Source organism: Empidonax traillii, unplaced genomic scaffold (genome assembly GCF_003031625.1).
Source record: "Empidonax traillii isolate 1590-97213 ecotype Southwest subspecies unplaced genomic scaffold, ASM303162v1 scaffold676:size484234, whole genome shotgun sequence".
NCBI lineage: Eukaryota > Metazoa > Chordata > Aves > Passeriformes > Tyrannidae > Empidonax > Empidonax traillii.
The window spans coordinates 404,954-428,726 of NW_020955869.1; the positions used below are offsets into that span (position 1 = coordinate 404,954).

A 23,773-nucleotide genomic window follows, 5' to 3' on the forward strand; every position below is an offset into this window, starting at 1 on the left:
AATATTGTCTCTCAAAAGAACCAAAATGCCTAAAGCACATGATATTAAACAAATTATTGACCTTCTCATGGCTTACATTTATGCATTGCCTCCAGCTCTCAAGAGACTCAACACAGGGAACTGTAGCATACAACAAAGGTTCGTAGTGCATGAATTCCTGCTGTGTCTGGGAACAAGTTCTGTGAGTTGATGCACCTGTACACCTCTTGGAAATATTGTGATCCATGCGCATGTAATGAAGGACACATCTAAGCTTGTTTGTAATGCCTTATTTCATGTAACATATGTAGAATAACGGAATGAAAACCTATTGGCTTTAAACAGACCAAGTTTTCATCTCAGGTTTTCACAAGGAAGGTAAACTTAATCAAAGAAAGGGGGGAAACAAAGCGCATAATTTTTTTACATATCAAGAGGAAATTATCTTGGCATTATAAAGACACAAAGAGAAAGGGCAACAAGCTTTTGCTCACCTATCTGTAACGCAAGAAAAATCCATGTTTGATGAAAAGTGGAACAATATCGGGCATCCATTGAAAATTAGCAGTTCTTCAGGGCTGCAGTTTCAAACCCAGCATTTGAGAGGCTTGGTACATTGAGAAAATGCACCCAGTAGGAGACAAAGTAAAGATACCCTTGAAAATGATGGCTCATTTCAGAATGAGGTGAGTGATTATTTATAGTGATTAAATATTCTAAAATGTACAGTGAAATCCCTGTACACTGCAATGGGAACAGAATTTGGATTCAAGGATGAGCCTTAGATTTTAGGTTATTCACTAGCCAAAAAAAAATTCATTTTTATTATTTTATTTTTTTTTTATTTTACTAGCATTTAATGGTTCCATCACAATAAAGTATCCACAGTAATAGATAAATAGGAATGGAAGAGTAAGTAGCAGTTTATTTCCTGAAGGATCACATGTGAATCTATGTAAAACTATAATGGAGATGAAGCAAAAGGCATAATGAGCAGAAACAAAAGCATCCTTATTCTGATTTTCCTAATCTTGAATTCTCATGTCTTTTCTTGTCTTACTAATTTTACTGTCATTTCTTAGTTTATTTATCACTGTCCAAATATCAGTCTTGGGAGGCCATCATTTTCAAATGTGGTCCCTTTGGGGAAAACTCTCACCATTCAGTGAGACGATGGTAGATTCACCATCCCTGGAGGTTTTTAAGATGAGACTGGATGTGGCACTTAGTGCCATGGTCTAGTCACCACAGCAGTGTTGGATCAAGGGTTGGGTTTTTCCAACCCATTTGATTCTATGATTCTATGATTCACAAATAACCACTGCTTTCCTTAAATCCTCAGGCAGAATAATTATTTTAGAATCTTACACAGAGATGGTGAAAAGCAGTGAGCTAAATATCTATGATAGGTTGCTATCCATTAAACTCCAGGTAGCTAGTTTTATGTTTTAAAATCCTTTTCTGGTGCAGTGAACAAACACTAGTCATGCAGGGTTTGTGTACCATCCACCCGAGCATACAATATGTTTGGTGATGTTATTTTCAGCACTTCCTGCTTCACTTGGTGTGACATAGTTTTTCACTGACAAGAGAGGCAAGGAAAGAGACCTACCAACATGACACATAAACAGTAGACCAAAGGCATGTGTATCAGGCCTGGCTTCTGTAAGTATTCCCTAACTATGTGATTTTAATATAAAACTCACAATAAACACTGGAGCAAGATGAAAGTGGAGACCCATGTCTTTACCTCAGTAGTTCAGACTTCAATTTACTGCCCTGTGAGTACCCTTCTGCTCAGTGGTCAGAGTATTCTACTGTAAATCATGGTCAAACCTGAGAACTGAGTTTGGATCTCTGCCTAGTCAGTAAATATGATAAATATTGGTGTTATGAGATAATATGAGGTTACCCCCTGTTGCTGTAAAGGTGGGCTCAAGAAAATGTCGACCTTGTCATTTAATTGAAAATGCACATATAGGAATTCTAGCTAGAGATATTTGTTTGCTCTATTCCAAACTTAACTATGAGAATATGATGTTCTAAGTCTGACCTGTCTCCTCAGGGTCTCCTCCAGCATTTTATGGGTAGCTTCTATTCAGTGTACTAACTTACCATCTCTATACCATTCAGCACGAGGTCGTAGTCTTTTCAACTCTGGAGTGATCAACATAGAGCACTTCAAGGTCAGTGTTTCACCTTCAGTTGCAAAGGTGAGTCCAAACTTCTCCAGAAACTCGACATCAATGTGGGTGAAGCAAACTTCATATGAGAGGGGCACTATGAGTGAGAAAATGAAAGCATGCTTGAGTAAAAGTAAATTGTACCTGCCACAAAGAGATTACCGTCTGATCTGAACAGTAGATGGAGCTTTCTGTTATACTCAACGCTCATCTAGAAATTCAAATGGAAAAGCAAGAGCGTCATGCAACAACTCCTAATGTAATTGAATGCTTAGAAAACAAAGTCAGAAGAAGTAAGTTGTATCCAATTTTCTCATCTGTAAAACATTACTCTGAAAAGAGTACATAAATTATCTAAGTAAATAGAAAAAAAGGCTTACAGTGGAAGGGCATTATTCCAGCAGGGTGAGGTTCTTCATCCTCTCTGAACCCTATAAATAAACATACAGTAAACATCCAATGGCATGAGCATTATATTTCTTTATTGTTTTAATTATGAAGTAGGACTTACTTCGCACAACCACAGCACAATTAGTTGATGCCTGACCGTGAACATTTGTTGCAACTGCTGAATAGGTAGCAGAATCATCAAAGTCAGCTCTGAAAAAGGGAAGGAGGAAATCAGATGTCTATTTAAGCAAATCAAAATTCTCCTAATGATTGATACTACAAGCTAAGCTATGTCAATCTAAGGAGAGTGTATAAAGCTCTTTACCGGTAAGTGAAGTGTATAAAGCTCTTTGCGGGTGTCACACAGTGCAAGACACTGATGAAAAACAATCAGAAAGACACTATTGTTCTTAACTGCAGTTTTATCACAGCTTAGTGTGCAGGGTGCATTAACTTGAGCAAACTGGAAATGACCTTTAAAGAATGATCAAAAGGAGATAGCTGGAGAATGCCGGTCTGGCTATTCCTTTTCTGCATGTAACCTTCTTCCTTAATCCATCTTGCCCTTCTGCCACATATTTTAAGAAAGACACATGGAAAAAAAGTACATGTGATGCTTGCAGAAATTCCTCCTTCTATGGATATTCCCAGTTGGCAGATACTGGTATTTTTTGTGTCTCTCATATCTCTTAGTCCAGTGGAAATAATAACAGGAAAACTGATCAAAATTGTTTATAAATTATATGGTTTGTTATATTTTTTAGCCAGAAAACAAAACCAAAAACATTTATTGTGTAAGGACAATATAAACAAATGCAAAGCAAAAAATAGTTACTTCATGTAAACTAAGACCCAGTGATGGATTGTCTCACTTACTACATACTTCCTTGAAGAGGACATTACATTAGCAGATATGTGGCCAGATGTCAAGATATAGGTACAAACTTTGATGCTCCAGTTCTTTTCTTATTTAAAATGGAGTCCACCAGGAATAGTTTATTTAGTAGTATATATAATGGAGGCTACTCAAAAATTTTCAAATATGAGATACAATATTGTGCATGCATTCACTTAGCTTCCCCTAAGAAGAACAAATTTGTATCTTCTTGGCAACTGCCAGATGAAAGGGATGAAATTCTGATTTCATTTGTCTTCTAAGAGGTCATATACCCCAGGTGTGGGAGAAGGAATATGTGCAGGTGTTTTATGTAAATTACATAATAAGATGTCAATTTCAGCGTATGTAGTGTCTGTCACAGGCACATCTGGCACCAATATATGCATTCTGGACATGATCATATCATAAAAATGATACTATCTGTACTGTGATGGCTTAAACACAACTTGATCAAAGTTCTATTAAATTGAGATTTATCTCTCTAAATTTACTGGTCTAAGAGCTCCTCCTCAAGGCAACTCTTCAACCACATATTTCACAAAATAAAGCAATAAAATACAAAGTTTATCACACAATTTATTATCAAAGACCTAGTGGTTAGGCCTAAGATGAGGCCACATTACCAAAAAGCCTGCAGCTGGGTAGGAATCCATACTACAGTCCAGACAGGCACAGTAAGTCTGCAAATCAATTTATAAGAGTTGAAATAATAGAATCATAGAATGATTAAGGTTGGAAAAGACCTCTTAGATCATCAAGCGCAACCTTCAACCTAGCACTAGCACCATGTTAGACTACTAAACCATGTTCTCATGGGCTATATCTACACATTTTTGAGCATTTCCAGGGATGGTGAATCCACTACTTCCCTTGGGAAAGCTGTTCCAATGTTTGACAGCATTTTTGGTGAAGAAATTTTTCCTAATATCTAAACTAAACTTCCCTTGGCACAACTTGAGGCCATTTCATCTCATCCTGTCTCTTGTTACTTGGGAAAAAAACTGACCCCCACTTGGCTACAACCTCCTTTTGGATAGTTACAGAGAATAATACCATCTCCCCTGAGTCTCCTTTTCTCCAGGCTAAACAACTCCAGCTCTCCCAGCTGCTCCTCATCAGACTTGTGTCCCAGACCCCTCACCAGCTCCACTACCCTTCTCTGGACATGCTCTAGCACCTCAGTGTCTTTCTTGTAGTGAGGGGCCCTGAACTGGGCACAGGTTTCAAGGTACAGCGTTACCAGGGCCAAGTACAGGAGTACAGTCCAGGATGTCATTGGTCCCCTTGGCCACCTGGGCACACTGCTGGCACATGTTCAGCCGGCTGTCAACCAGCACTTCCAGGCCCCAGGCCCTTTTCCACCAGGCTACTTTCCAGACACACTTCCTCAAGCCTGTAGCTCTGCATGGGGTTGTCATGACCAAAGGGACAGAACCTGGTACTTGGTCTTGTTGAACCTCATACAATTGGTCTCTACCCATTGGTCCAGCATGTCCAGATCCATCTGCAGAATCTTCCTACCCTCCAGCAGATCAATATTCCCACCCAACTTGGTGTCTTCTGCAAACTGAATGAGGGTGCCCTTGATCCCCTTGTCCAGGTCACTGAAAAATATATCAAACAGAAGTGGCCCCAGTACTGGGGAACATCACTTGTGACCAGCTGCCAGCTGGATATAACCTCATTCAGCACTACTCTCTGGGCTGTATGCTATTTGACTTTTTCTTTATTTGTTTTTATGAAGAATTTTTAAAATTTACAATACCTGTTCACAGATCTATATAAAGCTTAACTGAATCTGTACTTGTTTTAAAGCTGTCAGACTTGACAGCACTTCTTTGCACTTCTTAAAAGAAGAACATTTTTTCTATCTCAGTTTCACACTATTAACACTTGTGTAATAAAAATGCCAAAAAAACAATGTAAAACTGCAGCACAGGCTTTTTTTCCCACAGCATGTTATAATGTCTCTATACTGAAATGTATATAGTTCATGAATTTACCACAGCCCAGTACAATGTCTTGCTATAATATAAAAAGTTACCAGCAAATGAAACAGTTCAAACATTTCTTACAAGCAGGGCTTTTCTTTGATTAACTGTTTCAGAACTGTAAGACATTGGCATTGCTCTGCACTCTATCCCTAATTTAAGGATCTATATATAGAATATACAGTAAATAACGTATAAATATACTATATAGTACATAGTATATTTAATAACACATATTACGTATTAGTAAATTAAACAGCGTTAGATCATTCGTCCCCAGAAACTGGATCGTGATCACTCTAGTGTTGATGTGTTAGAAGAGCCCTTGGCATGCCTTGGTGTGCTCCAGCTCGCCAAAAGGATTCCCACACACAGCTCAGGAGATAGCGAGGGAACTTTTCCAGAAAGCAGCCTGGATGTCTGACAGCCCTGTCCTGAAGGATGAAAGAATTAGTCTATCCCATGTCAGTAGGTCACTGTGGCAGAGAATGTCTTTAATTTACTGTGCCAGGCAGAGCCCAGGAGTGCATTTCCTAAGCACTGGTATATGCTGTAGCATGCCCTGCAGGCCTTGTCCCCAGATAAATGCCCTGTAAAGGCTTCCTGCCCTTCAGCCCACTCACCATCCTTCTAAAGACCTGCAGAGGTGCCCATTGGCTGCCTACCACCTACATGTCCTGCTGGGTTTGCTGATGAGGTGCTGATCCATCCCTGGGCTGTACATGAATTAGACAGCATTAGAGCACCCATCTCATAACTGAGTGATGAACATTACATCACCATTGCTGTAGTAGAACATTCCCTCATATAAACAAAGCATTTGCTTCTGTCAACTCCAAATTAACTGCTCCTTAACATTTTGTTGCTGCTATGGAGTGTTGACAACAGACAAAAAATCAGCATAGCTTGACTGAGGTTGACACTAATTAGATCTCACTTTAAACCTGTCATCATCTGCTGTCAGTGTTGGCTTCATTTTCCATCAAAACAACTGATAAAACAACTCATTTCTGTAAGAATTACACAGGATTTAGGATCTAAAGAGCAATTTATTGTTAAACAAAAGGTGGTATAAAAATAATCCAGAAACTAGAAAAACAGATATTATGAACTAACACGAGATCCCAGATTGTTCTAGACCACTCAAAGTGTCAGAAATTTAAAGGTGTAATAACTGAAAAGTTGTTTCCATAAAATAGAGAAGCAGAATGGCAGATACCTAACTAACTTTTCAAATGGATATATATCTGTGCTTATCTCAATCCCCTCCCCATACTTTTGCTCTCCTAAGGATCAGCAAAACACATCTCTTCATGAGATCTTTCTGGTTTTGATGTGTCCAAGGTAAAGAAAACAGAATATGATCCTAAATGTCTCTAGAACAGACAGGAGAGTCACAAAAAGTTATATCTTTAGCCAAAGAAACTCAATATCTGAAAGAAAATATTTGACAAAAGTTAGTAATAGGATTATAGTTAATTTGCTCAGGGAGAACAAAAGAAAGAAGTAACTGACCAAATACGTGACCACACTCTTACAATATCCGTGGTTTTTTATGAAGAGAAATGAGGTACTTACAATTATGATGAACATACAGGCCAAGCACTTTCTCCTATTTAAGAGATTGTAACAACTCTACCCATTTTCTAGAGGATGCTGCTTTGAAAGCAATTTACAATTCTTTGCTATCATCACTCACCTGACACTCCAGGAGAGACATAAACCATCTTAGATAGCCTAGTCCTTACTGAAATGCCTTTAAATCCTGTATTGGAAGGGAGTTTGTGAGTAAGAGCTAGAGAGTACATTTGTTTAATACCCTCTCTGAAGAAAGTTGGACAGGATGGCAAATTACATAAGGTTCTGATCTTCCTTTTGTGCCAGATAATGCTCAGATTGAGGATTATCCTGGAAATTTTTTATTTCCCGGTATGCTAACCCCCGTAGATTTCCTAACTTGCACTGTAAAGTGCATTGAGTCAAGACCATTTAGATACTTATATTTGGAGTACCCGGGAGGCAAGGTGTGGTTCCTCTAACAGTTACTTTTACATCATGATGGAGAACGTGTTTTCCAACCTTTGCAAAGGTCAGATAAAATATGCATAGAGTACATTTAGATAGCATGAAGTGTGAGTGCAGAGCTATATCTGTCCCAAGATACTAATACTTTTTGTGAAAATTAAATTGCTCTGAATCCACATGAGGTTCTGAAGTGCTAATGTTTGTGCGGGTAATATTCCCCAGGCAGATACATCTATTTAAAATGCATATATTCATCCATTTGCCTAGCATAGATTTAAACACAGGAGTTAAGATGAAATAGCATTTTTACCTGAATTAGAACACAATTCAGTGCATGTCAAGAACAGGAGGCAGTACATGGTAAATTGTAGAGTTAAAAATGCTTCCTTTGAATCCAAATGGCAAGATTTTCCATGTTAAAGCTATATGACATCAAAACGTTGATATACTCTACAGTATTGCCATCATATGTGCTGGTTCTCCAGTCAGACTGAATCTGATTCTTTTGGGATTTTGTATTTAGGGAAGAGGGGACCCTTTTTATGAGGCAGCCACTTCCTCAAGCTCCCAGCTACTGCAGCTGTGACTGAGAGGTCAGAAGGTCACAGACCATTTTATCTGGGGGCTCATTGCATTTCAGCAAGGAAAGAACAGTACGCCATTCCTCCTGCCTATACACTCACTTCTACTGCATACCTGCAAAACTCACGGAGCTGCAGTTTATCACCCATCAACTCTGCACAGTTCAAAAGCTCTGCAGGCCACGCCAGGGGACTGTCTTTGCCGCAGCGTCTCTGCTCTGCTCTGCCTCCACCTACAGCAGGAGAAAGGGCAAGCCTAGCTCTCTCCCTCTCCAGATTAAATCATCTCAAGCCTTTTGTGCCTAATCAAACTAAAATAGCACTGTACTGACTGCACAGTGTCATTTGTTAAATGACAATAGTTAGAAGAGAAGGTTCATTCAATTTTTAAGCTTTTCTTTTTGAAGCAGTGCTGATGGTGCTGAGGACAGGAGTCTGAGGGCTGGCTCTGCCTGCTGCCAGCAGGTGTTACACTGCACTCTGCTGGCTCTGCCACACAATTCTGCTAATGCAGCTGCAAACCTTTTCTGCTACAATTATATGCACAGCCTAAGCTGTACCTTTATTAAACAGGGAAGGAAGAGGGCCCTAATAAATGACAAAATAGTGCCAAACCTTGAGTCCTGTATATATGAGATTGTGCAACCACATCACACTGAAAGTGCTCGAGAAAGTCAGATGTCCTTCCCTGCTCCTTCTACGGTCCAGCTCAGGTCATCCTCCTGCTCAGTGAGGGGTGGGGATCAGGAAAAGCTCCAGGCAGGAGCTGCTCTACTCTCTGTGTGCCAGTCAACATAGCAGAAAGCAGTCATAGTCATTCACAGTTGAGTAAAGTTAAGTGATTCATTTAAGAAGGCATCACAGTAAACAAAGAAACAGAAAAAGCCCAAACCTGTTCTAAGCAAGTATCAGCAACTAAGAACTTTAAAAGGTTATGATTTTTAATTATTAAGATATACACTAAGGCAGAAAATATTTTTCAGCTATGCTATAAAGCAATGGGTCATTCTTATCTTGACTACTTCTGACATAGAAACCTTGTATTATGTGCTTCTCCATATTTAAATTATGTGGAATAAAGAAATATATTTTAAACAAACTCTCACATTCTCAGATATGTATGAATCATTTCAACTGCCAGTAGCTTTCCCTCCAAGGATTCTTCACAGTCTCCTCCTAATCACCTATCAGATGCGAGATGAAAGATGGGACGAACCACTACCGCAATGCATATCATTTCTTCTATAACTATGAGATGTGCAAAAAATAGAATTAAACTCCAAATCTCTCTTCTTTACTGCTCAGGGGAGATCTTGAGCTCAAGCTCCCCTTTGAACGAGTCTAAAAAGAGCAAAAATGAGAGACTATATGATAATAATAGCACTGAATGCATGCAGAAAATGTGGTAAATTGAGCAGAGAGAATCATAAAAATATGAGACAGAGAATTTAAAATTATCTGGTTACTGTATAGGCTCATAGGTCCTGGAGGACTGCAAACAGTGGGGGATGAAATAGTGTCCTGTTACTACTTTGAGACAACAAGGTGACGTTAAGGTTTCGTTGCCTTAGGAATGTTTCCACTGGGATCAGGGAATACTCTTTGGAATAAATATCACACTTGCATAAGAAGGAAAAATTTCACTCCCTGAGCTTTGCTGAAGTGCTAGAAAGGTAGCCAAGAAATTCCAAGGCTGTTCTGAGCAGCTATGGATCAGATGTCATGCAGCTCAGCACTTTAATATGAACAGCTGAGAAGAGCACAGACTTGGATAGGAAGAAAATCCCAATGGTTCCACCTCTCAGAAAAGCAAATTATTTGTAAAATACAAAATAGAAGTGCACTAATATATGTGCGGAAGATCCAGAGTTAATTGATACAGATTTGTATAAAAACATTAATAATTTATATATTTTAACCACTACCTGTACATCCACTGTTTTCAATACAAGGTACACTTAATGTTCATTATGCACTAACAAAATGTTCTCCCCTTTCCTGCATGTTCATTTTGTCTCTTGGGGACAGAAAGTACAGCTGATGTTCAAGTTCCGATATATAATAAAATATCAATAAAGAAAAAAATTTGCATTAGAAAATTTAACTAAATAAACCCTATAAAACAATCCCCTGGTGGAGAAGGGAAATCTGGGGGACAGCAGCCAAGAATCTTTATGTGGCAATAAGACCACACACTGTGAGACAGAATGAAAGAGAAATGGAGCAACAGTCTCTGAAGGTGGGAGCTCAGTTGAATATGAAGGAGTCTGCATGAATACATTTGGGTCTGGGACTACTAAGCAGATGTTGATGATGGGTGCGTGTGGGAACCTGAAATGACTCTGTGGTATGTGTGAACATGTCTAAAATATGGCTAGGTCTGAATACTTCCAAAGCTGATTGTCAACAGTGTCTACATGACTGACAACCAAGCAGAGAAAAGAGATAAAAGGCACCAAGGGGATGGATGCCATTAGTACCCTTCAGCCTGATGGTTACAGATGTTCAGAAAGAAGCATAGCGCTGATTCTCATTTCTTCTGAAAGCTATTGACTCCCAAAATGTCACAAAGGAACCTACATACTGGCATCTGGGCTCACCAAGCAGTTCCTTCCGGATGCTAACCAAGGGACACAGTCGCAGTCACTCACCATCAGGAAATGACCAAAGCTTCATCTCCTGATTGGCGCTCACACACATCCAGACAAAGGAGAGCATTTTCCATTTTTGTTGCTGAGAGGGAGAGGATTGCAAGAGGACAACCTGTTTTTATCTTCTAACCTCCTGTTCTTATCTTCAAAAGTAATGTTGGTGGAAGAATTAGCAGTGTTGATAGGTTTAGTGTATACAGAGAGCAGTTAGCAAGTTAGCCATGGCCTGGGGGTAGAATGAGTATCTAAGAAGCATCCCTCAGGAAGCAACAACTTAGTGATTCTTTCTGCCAGGTTCTGTACAGAGATATGTTTCTCTCATCCTGAGCTATGAAAAGGTTGACAGTTGGGCTGGACTTGGCTGTAGGATGACAAAGACAAGTAGTCTTTCCCAAAAGCAGAAGGAATGATGCACTTATTTTCTGTACTAATGCCACAAAGCTGTATTCATGGCTGCTTCCACTCCTGACAGATGGAGGCAGGGTAGAAGATTAAATGTTTGGCCAGCCAAGTGTTAGCCAAAAATATTTCAGCTGTTTCAGCACAGCTGATGCTCATGTTCTGGAGAAATTAAAAGGAGGGTTTTGTGTCTCTGCTCTAGATATTAATTTTCTTTTTGAATACCACAGTAATATCGTAATTTTTTTTTTTTTGGGGGGGGTGTCATATTTTTTTAAAAAGCTGACAACAAGTCACATGTAACATGCAATATTTCAATTGTTTAGGGAAGCATGGGATTAGTTTTGGGAAGCTGTTCTACCCAGGCATGTTCTATATCACAAGGTTAACATTTTGAAAAAAATAAAATTAATTCCATTATAACTTCTAAAAAAATTATAGTTCCTTACTTTTTGGAAGACAAAAACAAAAGGAGAAAAAAAAGTAAATAAAGGAGATAAAAAACTAATGCCACTGTGTACTCTTGCCCTGACCAGGTGCAATTTTGCTTACCTTAAGAAGCTTCATCATGACAATAACACGCTAAGAAGATGTAATTCTAATTAAACAAGGAACTTTTTTTCTTTTCATCTACTTTTAGCTACTTGCCTCTTCTTTTGTATCTTTTAGGTTGCTGGAGTTAATGAATACAAATATCTAATTTTTCATTTCATTGTCATAATCTATTATTCAGCTACTCAGTGAACCTTCTCTAGCCTAAATGTGAGTAACAACAGAGAAGTGTGCTGAACTTAACAATTCTCTTTCAGCCTTTATGTGAATTTTTAATTGTATTTGATATAAAATACTTTGTGTAGAGTATAAAAAATCCGTTGTGTTCCCAGAACGATTACCTGTTTATATGCAACACGTGTACTCCATATTTGCTTTCAATTCTGTACTTTGTTGGATCACTTGCAGGAGTAATCAATTCCTCATTTTTGTACCTGAGAATCAAGAAAAAAATAAATACTCATATAAAAACTCATAAATATCAGTAACTATTCATTCATTTGGTAGATCTGTGGATCCAGATATCATAGGGAGGGCAATCAGGCGTTGGAATGGGCTGCCCAGGGAAGTGGTGGATTTTCCATCCCTGGAGGTATTTAAGAAGAGACTGGATGTGGAACTTAGTGCCATAGTCTAGTAACTGTGGTGGTAGTGGATCAAGGTTTGGACTAGATGATCTCAGAGGTCCTTTCCAACCCATATGATTCTATGATTCTGTGATTTACTATCATCTGAGTCGTCTGAGTCTTCTCTACTTGCATGAAGTATTTTCCAGGATGTATGGATAGATACATATTGGGCCATGAAGTAAAAGGAGGACCATTACTGCAGCAAGGAAGTGGAAAGAGAAGATGTGTATCCAATCTAGAAGAGCAGAGAAGCAGAGAGAAGATAGCATGTGACTTGAACTTTCAAGTCTGCTAGTCCTGACACAAGATGGGAAGCAAACTTTTTCTCGGCTCACAGTACTGCACTTCAGCACAAACAAGGTGAGCAGCAACAGAACTGTGTCTGCAGCTCTCACATACACAGGACAGCACTTGTCTGGAGAGGAGGGTAGCTGCAAGGATATTACCTTTATGTCCACCTCAACAGAAGTTAACACAAAGTGACCATAGATACAGCTCATGACAACAATGGTGCTGTGCGCAATTATCCAGGCTTAGCAAGTAGCCTGTGAGCTTTTTGTATTTTGTCATTTGATACTCATCATCAGAGAACTCAATGGCCAGAAAGACTGGAATGCCTTCCACTGTCTGCCTTCTGAAATACTTGAGTTTGCTTCTCACATTGCACAGGGCCATTCAGCACGTTGTCCTCCCAATCCTTCACATGCAGTATCAACTGCTACAATCCAGCACATCTATGAGGATTATAAAGGGGATTTAACATAGCCATTATGTATGTGACACTTATCAGTTATGGCATAACTTTCAAATGAAAAAAGCTTAGCAACATTTTTAGAGGGCTAGGAAAGGCCAGTCTCTTACCATTGTACAACAGGGGTTGGAAATCCTTGTACAGTGAAGCAAAGACTCACAGACATCTTTTCCCAGACAGTGTGAGACCTCAGGCGCACTAGGATTTCAGGAGCTCGACTTATACTTTCTTCTAGAATATGCCTTTCCAGTGCCATATTTTCTTCTACCTATTAAACACAGGAAAAGAAGAGAAGCATCTGGTACCAGACTAAAATGGGTTAGAAGATCTAACCTTAAATCCACAAAAAGATGCTAAATCACTACTCATATGTGAAGCACAGGCCTAAATTTCAGTATATCTTGAAATCATGTTTGAATAGGAACAAAAAGATTCAGTAGGTACCATCCTCTGCACAGCAAGCTTATCCAGATGTTCTCTAGCACGGTGCCTGGCTGTGTGAATCTCTTTTTCCAAAGCAGACAACTCACTGGCAAAACGGATTCTTTTCTCATCACTTGAATGAGACTTTTGCTCATGAGTCCTGTAGGACAAGAAAAAAATCAGGTAAGAGTAACGAATAAGAAGCTTTAAGTTTGTCACTTGTGCATATTAAGCAATTGAGGGCTCTGAAATCATATCAGTAGGATAAAATCTAATTTAGGAATTATTATTAGCATCTATCTGCCTATTCTAATAAAGAGTATGTGAAATTAATATGAATTCTCTTCATTTTCTTTCCCCCTGTATTTGTGGTGCCATAGCTACAGGTCTTGAAATCTGTTGTGGTCACACTGACATAGTACCCCACAGCCGTAGTTCTCTGGTAATCGAGATCAGGAACAGGCCAGGTTTCCTTCTGACTCCTAATTTTCCTTCCCATGGACACAAGAGGGTGGAAAAGTAAAGGTGTATTCTGTGCCTGTTCACACCTGGTAAAAGTTGTGCCTTGCTTACATTGTACACTCAGCTTTAGAACCTGAGAGCACTGCTAGCTGTATCCACGGCTGTATCAGCTGACCTCACCTGAAAGATACAGATCAAGGCTTTCACAAGGATTTGATGAACTCCTGTGTGCAAAAAAAGCTGTCCCTGGACAAGGATGAGCAGAAAGTACTATAGAAATTACCAGGAAAATATCATATTTGCAAGAAACTTGTAGGTTGTTCCCTGAAAACCTAACTCTATAGATTTTTCAGAAATCCTAAAAAAAAACCAAACTCATAAATGTTTTTAGGAGGAGCTAGCCTCAATCTCCTTCACTCATGCTGATTCAGTAAACAGCTTGTGTTATTCTTTCCCTCTCCAATAGGACAAAAGAAGGTATTGAATATCAGATATTTCTAACACGTCTGTCAACATAGCATATGGTAAGACTCTGAAAGTATTATCCAAGTAAGAAAACTTCCATGAAATTCAGTGAACAGTACATCAAGATATGATTTGTCTGGCATTTAAAAATATTCCTTTGTACCAATTCAAGATACTTGGAATACCAGTCTTGTTGTGCCATGTATTTTTTTAATAGTGATGAAATTTAAAATAGTTTTTAAAAATAAAGTATACAAAATCATTTGATTTTCCTAAAACATTATGTTTGGAGGTTATACATTTCAAAACAACCGAAGTGCTAGAACCATATGGACATATATGATTTTCACAACACATTTTCTACAAACAATGCAGAATTCCTTCTCTGTGTCTTTGGTGCAGTCACTGTAAAACATAGCAGAGCAGAAATGGTCAAATTTGCTAACAGGAATATTGTCATCAACCCATTTCCTGTGGGACTTCATCTCAAGGCTGTAACTGAGATACAACAGTGAGCCCTCTTCATATTAAGGAAAGGACTCAAAAAGTTTAAATTGATCTAAATTAGAGATTTAGGAATAGTGGAGTATATCTGTCCAAAATGAGTTTTGGATACCAGGTGGATTCTAATCTATTTTTGTTTTAAAGCTGTTTTCAAGAGTAAGAGTAGGGATTAGGGGAACAACTCTGGGTAGAAATATGAGATTGAAAGTGACACTCAGTCATTTAGTGTTCCAGCCAAAATAGATTAATGAAGAACAGTAATAGAGAAACCTCCAGTCCTGTCAGCTGTGAAAAGAGGCCTGGCAAAAGAGCAGTACTAAATGGGAACAGAGGCACTACACAGGTCAGATTGGACCAACAGAGCTTTACCTTTTCCTGGATTCTTGCATTGCTTCATGAGCCAAAGTGCGTGCCCTCCTGGCACAGAGTCTACAAGTTGTTTTGCCCAAGCCAGATGATTCATAATAAGCAGCCTGCCTGGAAGCAGCCCTTCAAATATAAAAGACATTCTTATAACCCAGCAATTCAGGTAAAACATGAACACAAAAAAGTCAAAGAAATTACTTTGATCTGAATGAGCTGAATACCATGACTGAGCACTGTTCAGTGAGAAACCTTTGCATCCTCACTGACTGCACTAGGTGCTGATTTTCACTGTTCCTTCAAGAGCTTAATGCCCATCATCTGTCACTTGGGGTCATTAGGAGTTTTATTTCACTCTATTAAATTTATACTTATCTCAGTCTTCAATCATTCAGGTGCTATAATAGCACTTCAGAGGACCACAAAGGTACCAGCCTGTCTAATACACTAATCACAAAGAATCCCCATAGCAATGTCTGTTTCTAAATAGTCCTGCCTTTCTATACTTCATAAAACCTTTTCCATAAACTCTTTCATAAGGGAAGCTGGACAAGCTAGACAGCTTGGTGCATATCTTAATTAATGACGAGGGAGAACATTGATTCTGAAGCAATCAAGATAAAAAGTTCCAGACTTTGAAATATGACGAATGTTTATTTAGTGGCTAAAACTCTAAGATTTCAGATGAGAAGGGTAAGCCTTCATTTAAGTTTAAAAGAGGAAACTGAATGACAAAAACTATAACTAGCAATAGCCAGCTTCAGGTGAAGGAATATCACCATGTCATATAGAAGAATGGGTAAAAAACTTTCTGTGATTTCATGGCAATTTTTCTTAAGTCAGAGTTTTAATTTGAGCCTAAAAGGAAGAATTTTCAATTTGGAGAAAGCAAACAGGACAGATCCTAAGCTAAAAGGTCGGTGTAGGTATGTTACAACATCTCAAGAAAGTTTAGCTATGTTGATGAGAGACTCTAGATAAGGACCATTCCAATGGAAGGAACTGGAAAACTATCATTCTGAATAAATCACAGTTTTTGTGGGTGGAGGGGGAAAGTAAGTATCTTGATTCTAAGAACTAACTATCCAAAATAGAAACCTTTCTAGGCTCAAATACATGGCACTTACTTTCTTGCTGCATATTCCTCAAGTATATATCTTGTCTGAATGTTGCGATAGGACTGATCAAAGTGCTTGTGCCTCCTCTGGTAAAATGGCACCGCTACCGAAGACATACTTCAGTTTGTTACAACCAGTAACTCCTGCAGAGAGTGAAATTAGCCATGTATTCAACCATGCACACATTCAGCCATATATTTCAAACATTTTGGATTGACATTTTTTGATATGTAGACACACAGGAACATGTGCAAGTGTATAAAATTGCATCAATTCGTGACAAGCAGAATCATCAGTGGCACATAGGGGTACCTCAAGCTGTATCTTATCAATCATACAGTGTGAGCTATGGAATCATAGATGATAGCAATAGAAGATATTTTGTCAGATCGTTTTTCCCCTTCTTTGCAGATGTCATTTAACACCTACCTAGAAATTTCCAGGGACAGAAATTTGACAGTTTTTTGGGCATAGTTAGGCATTTCAGTTCTCTGCTCTTCAAACATTTTACTTTTTCCATTTTTGCAATTTATGCTCACTATCTCTTGTCCAATTCACCATGACAACAAAAATAGACTGTGTTCACCTCCTTTTGCAGCAGCCTGCTGAAGATTTTTTTTACATCTGCTTTCATCTCTTTTGTTTAAACTCAACAAAGATGACTCATGCAATATTTTCTCTTGCATTATTTTTTCTGGACCACCAATCCTTCTTGTGGACTTTCTCCAAAACATGGCATAGTTCGATCAGTATTTAGACAGAAGGTTCTCAAGAACATTCGGGGTGCTCCCAAGAAGCAGTGTGGGTGGGAAGACCATGTTTCCCACTGAGTTAAGCAGATTCCCAACAATGTCATTAAAAGAACATAGAGGCAACTACATTCCTTTGTGTTCATTAGAAATATGATGACAACTTCTCGTAAAAAGGGGGAATGTCACTAACCATATCCTGAGTAGGTGTCAGCTTGTGAAACTACAGTCTGACTTGAACAGGGGAGGTCTTTACTCCTGGGCCATTTGGGCCAATCAGTGTTGAAGGATCCCAGCTGAACAGCTAACATCTTCCCCATGAGGCAGCTGCACTTCAGCCACAACGGAAGCAAGTTCTTTCTCTATAAAGTCTATGAAACAGCTTCAGCCCAATCCCGAAGATTTAGTCAGGCAAATTACTGCAGTAACATCTAATTTCCTACTAAAAAGAGTGTCCCTGTTGTTATGTTTCCCTGTAGGGTGCAGACTGCCAGCTCTGCTCCAGAAACCAGGGCACAGGTGGAGGAGGCATGGCCCAGGACCCACCTGTGTGTACCCATAGCAAGTATAGCAACACCAGCTCACCCAGGGGCCATGCTGAGAGTGTGTCAGGGTCCTGAGGACAGCAATGGACCTGACTGTCCCTGTCAAGCCTCCTCTAGGACTCCTCCCACCCTGCCCACAGCCCAGGACTTCATGTCAGCCCCCCCAGGCCATCAGCTCCTATCCCAACAATGATGAAGAAGGGCCAGTCTCCAGCTCCCCACAGCCTGGCCCTGCCCATACGTGGACCCTGCCAAGAAGAAACTGCTTCAGACCCACATCAAAAGTCCACATTTTTAAGAAAAGGTCACATAAATAGGCAGTTTCATGATGTATATAAAATGAAAGCTCAAAGAGATTTGAACAGAAATTTAGATACTCAATTAGATACAACATTTAACAAGGTAAAATACCAGTATATTTAAAATACACTGTAAAATACCAGTATTATTAAAATACCACATATACTGTATTTCCAGCATAGAGTATTTACCAAGAAAAGGAAATGCGAGTCATTGATCAAGTAGTGTAATAATTTTCAACTCTGTCTGATTGTTAATTTCAAGTAGTCAAGAGTAGAGTCAGATGCTCCCAAGTCATGATGTTCTCGCATCAGCTAGTTTTGCATTTTGAAGAAAAAGTAAAGAGAAGACAGTAGGCATGTTTAATAGCAGAAACATGTTACCTTATAAAGTTCTAAGACCTAAAGGGATTTTTAGAATTTATCACCTCATAGCTGTATCTTCTGCATAACTTATAGTTACCTTTTGAACCCTTTTTCAAGAGATATGAGAATAACAAGTCACACGTTCAGGAATGAGAGCTTTAGATGAAACACCAGACACTGCAAGATAAAAATGAAAAAGGTTTACAACGTCACTGTGGGGCATTAAAGAAATATATTGACACATTTCTAGAGAAATAAGGAAGTTAACATGACCCGTTAGTTCAGCACCTCACACTGATGCTAGCTTAGTGAAGTGCCCTCATATATTGCTGAGCTCACGTGGACCTCTCATAGACCTCTGAACTCATCATAAAACACGTCTTAGTTGCATGAGCAGATTTGCATAGACTCATGAGCAGCCTTGGTTTCTCCTAATTTTGATATCTGTACATCATGTGATGCACACCTGCAGACTTTGAATACTGGTTTTCTTCCTGCTATCTAACTGTGTGACTACTGTGTATACGACATTTGATTTCCTCCCTAGTTCATAGATTAACCAGACAATTAATGGCATCGTGTTCCTTCTTTTTTGTTTTTAATTAGCCTTTTTTGCCTAAATGAAGGTGCAAAGGCCAAACCCATAGATTAAGCTGACTCCACTGTTACTTGCTCCTCATGTTTACATATTTACGTGTCTACATGTGGCCAAGTTAAATAATTCTCTGAATTTATCAACATGCAATGTACATCTTGTTATGCATGTAACTTGCACTGAGATTCAGTGTATAAGGATTTCAGAGTAACGCTCATTTATCTGGATAGATCACAGTCTGAGTTGTTTTCATTTTTGAGACAGGAGAAAACAACTTTGTCATTTACAGTTCAGCTTTTCCACTAAAGGTAAAACTTACATTTTAATTATTCTATCTTTGTCTATTCATCAGCACCCAGGACTTCTCAAAATTTGAGTTCAGACATTTTTCACATTTATCCAAACACCTTTAGTATAGAAACAAGGCTAAACATGCATTACCAGCTTCTGTACAAGTAATCAACCAAGGTTCTTAGCAGCCAGACTCATTTTGCCTTTGGTTAACACAGAGGGGAGCTGCCTAGCAACAATTCCAAATGTAATGATAATCATCAGTTAATTACAATGATGGTTCCAAAGTATGCATTTAATACTTAATAATGCTGCACAGACAATATCAGAAGAGAAGAATCAGAGTCCCACTATAAAAGCAGCATATAGGGTATTGAGTTCCTGATGAAAGAAGTGTCTATTGTATTCCTAGGAACAATATTTTGACTGTTTTCCCAGTTTTTCACTGGTACACATTTATATGAGATGTTTGAAATATATTTTAATATTTAGTCAGAGAACATGATATGCAGATGACTGCTTATCTGCACTGAATTTATTGATTTAGGTGAACCAAAATTTTGTTACTGACAGTGTCGGGAGACCTAGTTATACTGGTAAGTCAGTTGGTGGAACTGACCCAAAAGCAAGATGCAGGCAGTGGTGTGGCAGAGGCACCGGGAGAAAAAAAAACCCAGTGGAAAATGGAGAATTCAATAACAAAAAAATTGCATGAACTGGTCCAGAGAAAAACAAAATAATTTTCTGAATAATTATAACAAACTAACAAGCAAATCTGATGTGTTATTGACCAAGTTCTGCTGCAAGAATTACAGAGACCTAGCTAAAATATATAGCCTATGTGTCACAAAAATCCTTGAATTTCTTCCCTGTAGATTCTATTAATGACCCTGGCTTTCAAGAGAAAGACCTAGAGTTACAGAACAACATGGTCCTAAAGCATTTAGTGTCTCATCTGACCCTTACACTTTTGGGGTAACATGGCATTATTATTATTATTATTATTATTATTATTATTATTATTATTATTATTATTATTATTATTATTATTATTATTATTTTCTATGACTGTAAATGCTGGGGACATCAGAAGGACCTAAAATGAACTAATCTGTGTGCTGTATAAACCACTCAGAAGACTGTTAAACCCAAAGAAAAATAGTAGATCAACCAAAATGTGCTTAAGTATTAATGATAGAAAACAGGTCAGTTAAGCTATTCAGATTAGTTTACATAAACGTATGTTTCCTCATGCTTAGTAGCACGTATAGAACAATTTATATTTGTCCACGAGTAAAAGGCAGAGTTCCCAGGCCAGGATATTCATAGTTTCATGACACGGTAATACTGATGTGAATAGAAAGTAATAATCTAGGACACATGACAAGGGGCCACATTCTTGAACAGAGGAGCCAAGGGTCTGATATAAACATTGTTCGCTTGATAAGTGAGTTAATTTAAGATTTAAAGGACAAGTAGTAAATTCTAGCATGATCATTCACATAGCCTCAGAGAGGACACACACAGCCAACTAAATTGATGGATGGGTTGACAAATGCCATGGGAAGAACGTGGCTGTGCTCACCATGGACAACTGGCATTCCCACATTCAGAAGGTTCCTGCCATGAGCAGTGCACTATGCACCATATACTTTCTCGGCCTGACCTGTCAGTGCTGTAACATACAACATGTACTTTCTTTTCTCATCTCTGTTCTTGGCCATCTGCTGAAGTGCCAAAAACAATTCACAAGTTCTTGCCTGACCTCACGTAGTCTCTCCTTCTCATTCCAACTAAAAGATCAGTACATCCTGCTCCTACATGCACATCCTCATTCTTGATACTCCTCTGTATCTCATCTTTCTGAAACATCTTTGGCCATTTGTACTTACTGGAGGGGTTGTCTTGTTTTTCCCATGACTTAGGCATTGTTTCCTCAACCTGTCTGTAGTTCTGCTTGTTGTTCTCCTCATTGGTCAAAGCTGAGTGTTTCTAGGAAACCTTGTTTTGCCAGCTTACACTTCTCTGGTGCATTAAAGCCCATGATATTTAACTCATAAAAGTATATTTAAATCCATATCACATCCCACAATGAAAGATAAAAAAAACAAAAAAAACACAAAAAAAAACCCAAAAAAAAACACCTTCTACTATTCATTGGTTGCTCCTAACGACCAGTTTCAAAAATTATTGTATTGCCTCCTTTTCAGATGATTATATACATGTTGTAGAAATAGTAGATTTAATAACATTTAATAAAACATAAATTGTAGATTCAATAGTAGCATTTTCCCATAGAAACTGACTTTGGTGGAAATCTTGTAAAATCATCATGAATCATTATGCAGCTCATAGATACTGCATTCTAAACAGAATGGGGTGTAGAGGATCTGGTAAAATCTTCTCCCTTTTGATAATAAACTTCTAAAATTCCAATATATCTCTCCAGTCTTTCATCTCTGTACACGTGTATATTTAGATCTTACTTTAGTTCTGTGCATGAAAAAAACCACTCAAACATACTGTCATTTTAAGGTGTTTCTTTCCTTCCCCATTGAAGAGCTTTTTCATTCCACAGAAGAATTCAGTTTTAGTTTTTTTGATAACAGAATACAAATGTTTATCAAATTTTTTTTTAAATAAAGTATATGGAATTCTCATTTGCTTAAAACCTACCAAATTCCAGACATTACTTAGCAAGCTTCTTTTCTGATGTCTTTAGCTCCATCGTAGTTGGTCTTATGTTTTACTGATCACACCTCCTTTGTATGGGAATAGTATTTTCCTCATTTCAAAAATTGGTTTGAAAACAGAAGTCTTGTGGACAAGTTCAGCCTGATTCAATAATCCGCAGAAGTGTGTGCATTACTTTTGTTATTAAACCTAAAAATGGAGTTCTATCCTCTATTTCTAGACATCTGAATATCCAGCAAAGCAACATTTTCAAGCAGTTGATGATACTGGCTATACTAGATGTGTCTATTCTTCTTAATAATTTCATGTTTTGAATGAGTAGACTTTTAACATTTCACAGCATCAAATGATACTGTTTTCAACTACACACAGGTAGATTCATCAATTTAATGCTATAGCATATCTATGATTAGTTAGAATGCACACTTTAACCCTGTAATAGTCCCTGAATGGTTTGCTTCCCCCTCTAGCCAGAGCAGTTAGTGTGGAGGTAATTTGCAATATATCATGGGTGGTCATGATCATGGTCATATCTCCAACTCTTGGTGAGAGAGCTTTGTGCTTTGGAAGGTAGGGAGAAGGCAGAGTCATAGGTAGCCTTCCCTCCAGCAAGGTCATTGTTGTGAAGGGGAGGACCAGTTCCTGCATTTTTGGGACTCTAAAAAATAAAATGTAATTTTGGCTTTTCTATTACTCTCATGGAGTAGGAAGGGAGTGGAAGCTTCCAATATTACTTTTTTTCCATAGCTCTGTTAGAAGCTAAACAGTATATTTGTCAGAAAGGATACTAATGTGGATGTTATCTTAGGAATTCATGATCATACTGGACAGGAAATTAAATGAGGCTGAATTTGTCCACATTAACTAGAAACCTTGCTGCTCTAATGTTCCAAATGTACAGGGTTCCAACATGTTCTCATAAAGTTTGAAGATTTCCCTTCATTTGGCAAGTGTATTACATCCCTTGAACTGGACAGCAAAGAGATGGTAAAAGTCACTTCCCATCATCCATTCAGTATCCTTCATTATGATACTTTCATTGACTCATAGGTGTTATCAACACACAGACATACTTTCAAGAGCATGAAAATGATTTCCCAGGACTTCAATGATATTTAGCAGGAATTTATATATGGTAAAGAACACACTGTGTAGCCTAGAGTAATACAGACATCAGAAATACACTTTCTGGAAACATGTACTTGAAAGCATGGCAGACAAAAAACAAAAGTAGATTTCTTTTTGTCCTAGATACATTCTACTCTTCAGCATGCCAAATAGTTTTGCCAGCTACTATAGGATTTTATGCTTAATTATTTACACACAGAGTTTAGATAAATCATAGACTATAAGCACGTAAGAAAGTGGCATTTCCAATATTTGTGCAATTGGAAAAGTACATATTCAAATAGAGCTATATATTTCTGTAATTTGGTTCTTTATAAGCAACAAAAAGCAAAGGAAATGTAAGACACAAGAAAATAAAGGTGACTATGCACAGAATAAGACAACTCTATTTTTTGTTTTTCTTTTCATGAATCAATCTGTGTCCTGTTTATTGTTTGTTTCCCTAAGGAAGTTAATTTTATTTGTTTTTACAGAAAAGCAACCAACACGCCCTACAAGCACTCCCTTTTGTTCTGAAAGAAAACCCTGATTTGAAAATGGACTTACCAAGGGATATAGAAAAACCACAAAGCAGAGAGGAAGACCGGCCTTTCCCAGCTTAGTAAACTCTGCCTGAGGAAATCAAAAATAATTCCCCTCTCTAAAGGCTACTGCCCCTTCACTCCCATTTAAGGGCAGATGCAGTTCTATATTTAGAACTAACCAAGTGATTCTCCCAAAACTGGGGTCAGCCTAATAGGCA

At 38.3% G+C, this 23,773-nt stretch overlaps 1 protein-coding gene across 2 annotated transcripts in view; it reads right to left on the reverse strand.

Annotated features, from left to right (window-relative positions):
• Positions 1–23,654, reverse strand: part of MYOM2 (myomesin 2) — a 90,801-nt gene extending 67,147 nt beyond the window's left edge. For both annotated transcript variants that reach the window (XR_003573002.1, XM_027899568.1), the window contains exons 1-10: positions 23,578–23,654; positions 18,421–18,500; positions 16,374–16,507; positions 15,253–15,372; positions 13,474–13,612; positions 13,140–13,297; positions 11,991–12,083; positions 2,674–2,762; positions 2,543–2,593; positions 2,095–2,259 (exon numbers count right to left, since the gene is read on the reverse strand). Coding sequence is in view for 1 of the 2 variants with exons in the window: in XM_027899568.1 (XP_027755369.1) it covers positions 2,095–2,259; positions 2,543–2,593; positions 2,674–2,762; positions 11,991–12,083; positions 13,140–13,297; positions 13,474–13,612; positions 15,253–15,372; positions 16,374–16,480 (922 nt within the window). In the remaining variant the exon portion in view is untranslated. The remainder of the gene's footprint in view (positions 1–2,094; positions 2,260–2,542; positions 2,594–2,673; positions 2,763–11,990; positions 12,084–13,139; positions 13,298–13,473; positions 13,613–15,252; positions 15,373–16,373; positions 16,508–18,420; positions 18,501–23,577) is intronic.
• Positions 23,655–23,773: the final 119 nt, after the last annotated feature.